Source organism: Rhinoderma darwinii, chromosome 7 (assembly GCF_050947455.1).
Source record: "Rhinoderma darwinii isolate aRhiDar2 chromosome 7, aRhiDar2.hap1, whole genome shotgun sequence".
Lineage (NCBI taxonomy): Eukaryota > Metazoa > Chordata > Amphibia > Anura > Rhinodermatidae > Rhinoderma > Rhinoderma darwinii.
Genome location: NC_134693.1, coordinates 92,363,774 through 92,371,867, shown reverse-complemented (window position 1 = coordinate 92,371,867; position 8,094 = coordinate 92,363,774). Strand labels below are relative to the sequence as shown.

General features: G+C 41.5%; 1 protein-coding gene across 1 annotated transcript in view; it reads left to right on the top strand.

The window, feature by feature from the left end:
* Positions 1-1,429: 1,429 nt before the first annotated feature.
* The window catches only part of BAIAP2L2 (BAR/IMD domain containing adaptor protein 2 like 2), a 191,175-nt gene continuing 184,510 nt past the window's right edge, over positions 1,430-8,094 (top strand). Inside the window, exons 1-2 of the mRNA XM_075833680.1 lie at positions 1,430-1,678; positions 2,467-2,542. Coding sequence (XP_075689795.1) covers positions 1,628-1,678; positions 2,467-2,542 — 127 coding nt within the window. The 5' untranslated portion in view covers positions 1,430-1,627. The remainder of the gene's footprint in view (positions 1,679-2,466; positions 2,543-8,094) is intronic.

The window sequence follows — 8,094 nt, the reverse complement described above, 5'->3', positions numbered from 1 at the left end:
CAGACAGTATAACACGAACATACACACACATCACATCCACAAACATAACTTACCTGCTCCTGCCACTGGCCGCTGTCGCTGCCTCGGCTCCCTCCACCTCCTAGTTCTTGCTTCTGAACATATGGACAGAAGCCGTGACCGGAAGTGGTCATCTTACTGTCCGGCCACGGCTTCCGGTCCACATGAAGACCGAAGACCTTCCTTTTGGACTGTGTGGGAGCGGCGCATGCGCCGTTCCCACACAGACGGCGTACGCTATAGTGAATGGAACGGCTCCCGTTCGCATTCTCTATGGGGATGTATGTGCCGTATTCCATCTCTGTATGTGTCATTAATCGACACATACAGAGATGAAAAAAAAAATGGCAGCCCCCATAGACAAGTAAAAGACAGAAAAAAGAAAAAAGTACAACACAAAAACACAAATAAATAAAATGTATTTTAATGACATACTAATAGCAATAACATATAAAAAAAAATTTTTGTGACACCTTCCCTTTAAGAGAGTCTGTGTGCATTAAAGAGGCTCTGTCACCAGATTTTGCAACCCCTATCTGCTATTGCAGCAGATAGGCGCTGCAATGTAGATTACAGTAACGTTTTTATTTTTAAAAAACGAGCATTTTTGGCCAAGTTATGACCATTTTTGTAGTTATGCAAATGAGGCTTGCAAAAGTCCAAGTGGGTGTGTTTAAAAGTAAAAGTCCAAGTGGGCGTGTATTATGTGCGTACATCGGGGCGTTTTTAATACTTTCACTAGCTGGGCGCTCTGATGAGAAGTAACATCCTCTTCTCTTCAGAACGCCCAGCTTGTGACAGTGCAGATCTGTGACGTCACTCACAGGTCCTGCATCGTGATGGCCACATCGGCACCAGAGGCTACAGTTGATTCTGCAGCAGCATCAGCGTTTGCAGGTAAGATCGACTTACCTGCAAACGCTGATGCTGCTGCAGAATCAACTGTAGCCTCTGGTGCCGATGTGGCCGTCACGATGCAGGACCTGTGAGTGACGTCACAGATCTGCACTGTCACAAGCTGGGCGTTCTGAAGAGAAGAGGATGTTACTTCTCATCAGAGCGCCCAGCTAGTGAAAGTATTAAAAACGCCCCGATGTACGCACATAATACACGCCCACTTGGACTTTTACTTTTAAACACACCCACTTGGACTTTTGCAAGCCTCATTTGCATAACTACAAAAATGGTCATAACTTGGCCAAAAATGCTCGTTTTTTAAAAATAAAAACGTTACTGTAATCTACATTGCAGCACCTATCTGCTGCAATAGCAGATAGGGGTTGCAAAATCTGGTGACAGAGCCTCTTTAACTCCTATCTCTTATCCCTTTTGTAAGAAAAGGTTTAAGACAGGAGCTTGTTTCACCTCACTTACAGTTGGAGGAACAGACTCTGTGTCTTTGTCAGCTGTTCCTAGATAATCAAGTGGCGCACTCCTTACCAGAGCACTTATTAAACTCTCAGGTATTCTGTTACTAGCATGATCAGGTATCATTGTACCTGGTAAATTATTAAACCATCCTCTCCTCTTCCCCTCTCCCTATGGTCAACGTCCAAACTTCGCTGGCAGAGATACCATTCTTCTTCTTGCTGGCTCCAGGAGAGCAGCCATGGCTCAAGAAATGGATTCAATTTATACCTCCACAATTGCTTCATATGCGGTGAGATCACCTCGCTTTTAATACTTCATAAATACATAAGAAGATAGGAAGAATTAACGTGAGACATCTTTTCTGCATAATACATTTTTTATTTTTTTTTAGAAAATAATCATATTTAACGCATGGTAGTTGTTTACAAAGAGATGAAGGGAATTCTATAAATGTAACTGAAAACTCCAAATTCTGTAATCTGAAAAATAAAATAGCTATATTTAAAGGCAGAGCTAAAGTGTGAAAATTTAGGTTCACGGCAATTCACTAATATATACTGATATTGGAATCACTCCTTATACAAGCAGGAACAATTGATAATGGATAAGGGAAGTTGCTAGAAATTCCCTGTCATCCTGACACATGATGTTTTGCAAAAGCAAATGTCTACTGTTTCATAAGTTTGATATAGGCATGGATTCTCAGAAAGCAGCAGATTATTTGAATTCTCTGCAGCCTGGACTTCTTTCTATCAGGACTCTCCTGCTTTTAAAGGAAGTCATTCAAGTATGTACTGCTGCTTATACAATTTCCTAATATATAAGAGCAGCTTCAAGAGGGTTTATTTACAAGCTTTTAAAACAACTTGTGATAAGGATGTTACAGGAAGAAATCAATAGCTTTTGCTGCAAGTTGTGGCATATAAACTTTATTTATATCACAGATTAACTCTATTCTTGCATTTAGAGAGACCCATACCAGTACACAAGTAAAGAATAGATATGTTGCAGTAATCGCACTCAGGATTCAAAGCGTTAATTAATGTATGAATACAATTTATATTCTTTTCTATGCAGAAAATTTTACGCAAGTTTAACCCAGCTCTGGAAAACCTTGTATACCTAGGTAATAATTACCTACGGGCATTAAATGGTAAGTGTATACTATTGTCTTATTGATTTTAAGATTTCCCAGCATATATTACGTACTTGATATTTTTACCATGTATCCAGAGGAAACATTCACTTGATGATCCTCCTGGGCATTTTATATCTGATCATTGGGTCATTATTAAAGTTGCCATAGATTATAGTCTGGGAATCCTGCTGAATATGGAATGGGTAGTTTGACAGCCTTTCTTTACCCTGCATTATTTAAATACTATTCACGCTCAGCCAAGTCACAGAAAGTGCTTTTTTTGGGGAATAGGCTAAAGCACGGTTACGGGCATAAAAAGGGAATGACTAAGAGCACTCGGTTTCCTAATCCCTGGTTAGCTGACTGTTAGGAAAAGCCTGTTTCCTTAAATTCACCATGACTACTGTTCTAGCTTCTGGGCGGATCTGTTTTACTTTGAGCCTATCTTTTTCCTCTGTCTTTCTGCCAATTAGGTGTGGGGTTGTATTTATATCTGGCTTCCTCCGCCTGTCTTTGCTTGTGATTTTCCTAGTCTTCTGGTGTTCTGACACTCCCTGTACTTCTGACTTCAGGACTTCCTGGAAACTGACCTCGACTTGTCTCTCATTAACCCCTTGTTTACCGATTTTGATTATCTGCTTCTAGCTGGTACTGACCTCTGCTGTACCTGATTTCCACTTGCTCTGTTTTCAACTTTCTGTTTAATCTTTGGCTGGCTGGTTATATTGTTCAGGTTTGGCTGCATTGCACCTCTTATCCAACACTGAACTCTGTTAAGACAACCTGGTTTCTATGCAGCAAAGACCATCCGTAGCCTTAGACCTTAGCGTAGCCTTAGACTGTCGATCAGAGTTGTGACGGATTTGAGGTTGCGGTTTTATTTGCACGCTCTCTCCCCAAAGTCTCCAGCAGCCTTTGGGGCATTGCTCAACATGCAATTGCATAACATAATCACAAGCCCATCTATATTATCCTTTCACGATGGAACCTATGCAAGCACTTATGGATCAGATGCACGATCTGACGGGCTGGTACAAGGTCTGGCCATAAGGGTCCAACAGCATGAAACTGACTCAGTGACGGAATAGTAAGTCGCGGGAGAAGCGGCCATCCTCCCGGCACATACAGGAGCTGTGACAGCTGCTGTCTCATACAGCAGTTGCCGCAGCTCCTTCGGCGGGGACCAATCGCTGTGTCCCTGCTTATTAACCCCTTAGAAGCCACGTACAATAGCGATCTTAGGGGCTTCTTAGGGGTTAAACTACCATCGACGGCCCGCTACACTATAGCGGACGGTGATTGTTGCTATGGCAACCGCCTAATAATGGCATCCGGCTATGCCATCTACGGAAGCCTAGTGGGTCCTGACTAAGTCAGGACCCACTATGCTTGCTGTTAGCGAGTAGCCGACACTCTAATACACTGAACTACGCATGTAGTGCTGTGTATTAGAATTCCGATCAGGGCCTCCTGGCCTCAAGTCCACTAGTGGGACAAAGTAATAAAGTAAAAAAAAATGTGTAAAAGTAATAAATGTAAAAATCTCCCTTTTTCCCTTATTATTAATAAAAATAAATAAACAATTAAACTATACATAATTGGTATCACCGCGTCCATTATGGCCTCTACTACAAAATTATTTCAGTATTTATCTCGAGAGGTGAACGCCATAAAAGAAAATAATAATAAACCATACCAGAATCACAATTTTTTGGTCACTTCACCTCTCAAAAAATGGAATAAAAAGAGATCAAAAAGTTGCATGTACCTAAAAATGGTACTGATCGAAACTACAGTTCGTTACACAAAAAACAAGTCCTCACACGGCTTTCTTGATGGAAAAATAAAAAAGTTATGGCTCTTAAAATATGGCAACACAAAACGTAAATTATTTTTTATAAGAAGTATTTTATTATGCAAACGCCATAAGACATAAAAAATATATATATAAACATACGGTATCGCCGTAATCGTATCGACCCGCAAAATAAAGTGAATATGTAATTTATAGCGCACGGTGGACGCTGTAATAAAATAGAATAAAAAACTATAGTAGAATTTTTTAGTCACCACGCCTCTTAATAATAGAATAAAAACTGATCAAAAAGTCACATGCACCCCATGAAAACTATAATGATTTTCTCAAGGGGTCTAGTTTCCAAAATAGGGTTACTTTTGGGGTGTTTCCACTGTTTTGGCACCACAAGACCTCTTCAAACCGGACATGGTGCCTAATAAAAAGGAAACTTCAAAATCCACTAGGTGCTCCTTTGCTTCTGAGGCGATGCTTCAGTCCATTAGCACATTAGGGCCACATGTGGGATATTTCTCAAAACTGAAGAATCTGGGCAATAAGTATTGAGTTGCGTTTCTCTGGTAAAACCCTCTGTTTTACAGAAAAAAATGAAATAAAAAAGATTTACTGACAAAAAAAAAAGAAATATGTAAATTTCACCTCTACTTTGCTTTAAATTCCTGTTAAACATCTAAAGGGTTAAACTTTCTAAATGCTGTTGTGAATACTTTGAGGGGTCTAGTTTCTAAAATGGGGTGTTTGATAGGGGTTTTCTAATATATAGGCCCCTCAAAGCAACTTCAGAACTGAACTGGAACCTAAAAAAAAAATGAGGCAATACTTTGCTTTTTACCATTAATTGCTTCTTACATTATACTGATAACTGCCTTTTATACCCGGCGTTGCTCGGGAGGTTGACTTACGGTATAGATAGAGTAAAAGCTCACTATTTAAATACCTCTCAGTATGAATGTAATTGATACCCCTCGATATGAATTTAATTGCTAGAGTGTGTAAATAATGTTATTGGAAGCATAAAAGAAATGAAATGAAGCAATATATTCATTACAGATTTATATAGTGTTGATTTTAGGACTGCATGTTTCTATGCCAACGCTTTCTTGTAAACAATGTTTTTTGTATTTTTGATCCGGTGCCAAGATGTAGAGATTTTTTCCAGTGCCGACTATAGTTGCCCATGGGAAAAACAGGGACTTTGAAGGTGTATTCCTGCCACTTTCAGGGATCGACCTTGAGCCTTGTTAATTGTCATTGCGAAGGCTAGGCGTACTGGGAACTGTTGCTGCTTGAACTCGAAAGGAACATCATTTGGATCGAGGGGAATTCGAGGAATAAAGACAACTTCCCCCTTGGCACATCCTGTTAGTATAGTGGCCTCGATGACGTGATCCATCAAGTTCTTGACACACAGCCTTGTCCCGTTGCAAAGTTTCGGAGCGACAATATTTCTCAACAGCATGATAGGTGAGCCAACCTTCAACATCAATCGATGGGCAGGTAAGCCAGGCGGCTCGAAAGAGTTGAGAAATTCTGTCGGATAGTACACTGCCTGATCGGGGTCAATAACTGTGTTGGTGGACTTGTACAGCTTTTCTTGACCTGGTAGAGTCAGTTGAATTTGCTGATTGATGGCATTGACAGAATCATTCTTTGGTGCCAGTATTGCCTGTTGACATAACCATTCATGATCTCTGTAGTTGTAGGCGATGTTGGGAAAGACACTGTTTGTAAGCTCTTCCACCGACTTGGAAAAATTTGCGAACTCATCATGGAAGCTGATCAGATCCGTTCCATTGTCAACTTGAACATCTCCATTCCCCGGATTGAGTAATCTGCTGGCAAACTCACCAGCTGCGGCATCTCCATGCAGATGAACTCGTATATTGGTAGTCAGACTCATCTTCTTCACATGCCTCCACAACACCGACTGCTTCAAGCAAGCTTTCAATTTGTCTGCTGGTATTCTCTTTGGAACAATAGGCAACGTCTGACAGAAATCACCGGCCAACACCAAGACGACACCACCCATGACTGTATTGTTTCCACGCAAGTCCTGCAGAGTTCGATCCAGAGCTTCAAGCGCCAACTTGTGTGCCATCGTGCATTCATCCCAGACAATCATCAAACATTCTTGCAGGAAATTTGCCACACCAGTACCTTTGCTGATGTTACAAACAGGAGAAGCATCTCGAGTCAAGTTGAGCGTTAATTTGAACGTTGAATGGGCAGTTCTGCCACCATCAAGCAATGTGTCTGCAATGCCTGAGGGAGCAACAGCCAGAGCAATCCTGGATTGTTGTCAGATCTTTGCCAACAATAGGTTTAGGACAAACGTATTTCTTGTTCCTCCAGGAGCTTCCAAGATGTCCAAGATCTAATTGTACACCGTCGTTTGGTCAGCAACCAAAAGAGGTTCATTTGTTGCAAGATAAGTCTCCAGGGGGCTCATGTCATAGCTTGTTTCTCGAAGCAATTCCGGTCCAAGTCTTTCATCGTTGTTCCTTTCCGTCACGGGAAGTCCCAGTTCCTCAAGTCTCTTTCCAACCATCATGAGGGTCTTTTCTTCAAGTAGGATCAATGACATGTTGAACATTTGCGGAGTACCGCTGTCTAATTGGAGTCCCGGGTTTTGCCATCGTGCTTGCAGAAGAGCATCCTTCGAGAGGTGCTCTTTGTACTTTTCCCACAGTTCAAGTAGCTTGAATGGTCCACACATCGTTAGTATGGCAGCAAATAGGTTTCGTAAGCTTGCTAGTAATTGGCAGGTTGCTGCTTCCTCTAAAGTCTTTTCCCAATGAGAATCACTCTCAAGTAGTCCCCTTTCTTGACATGCTTGCCGGTAGGTTGTACAAACATGGTCGCCAACAGTCTTGAGGCAAACAAACGGTGTCGGGCCTGCTACTGTGTGAAGAAGCAACCGGAGGAAGAAGCACTCGTGGTTGTTTGGGTGCACTGTGTAGACTCTGCCAAGAGCATCACTTGACTTGATTCCAACATGACCTTCAACTGGTGTTCCTTGGAATCTTCGCTTGAAAACTCTTGTAAATTTATTCCACGTATAATACTTTGGAACATAGCAGTATAGGAGTGTTGTTGCAAAGTCATCTTGTTGGCAAAGCTTGAATAATGCTGTTAGCGTGGTGTCTTTGGGCTGCAAAACTCGTCGTGCAGCAGGTTTCCTCTGGGGAAGTAGACTCTCTGTCCATTTTCCAAGTGGATGTTGAGATGAACTACCGTCGGATAGCGGTCGTGAATTGGAAAGTCCAAAATTCGCCATACAGCCTCGTTGCTACTGATGTAACATCCAGTTTGGAAGCGATCAATTTCATCAATTGTTCTTTCTTGTCTTTCTTGGCGATTGATTTAATCAGTTGTTCTTCCTTGTCTTTCCAAGCCAAATTCTGCTTGATCCGATCCTTTATTGACATATTTGCAGATGTACTTGATCGCCTTAACTGAGTTGCAGTACTCAACATTCACGTGAGATTGAAAGGTCTTGAAAAGAAATGGCGAGTAGGGTACAATCCATCTGTTGTCGACCTCGATGTCCTGGTAACTATTGCCAATCTTCATCAATGCAGTGAACCCGCCTTCTCCCACTTTTCTTCTGCGATAAAGTGGATAACCATCATCTCCAGACTGAGTTTCATGGATCAGCTGTCTTTGGAATCTCTTTGTACAGAAGCCATCTTTCATTTATGGGGAGCTTGGATTCAGTCTTCCACATGGTCCATGGAACATGTTCTTCATG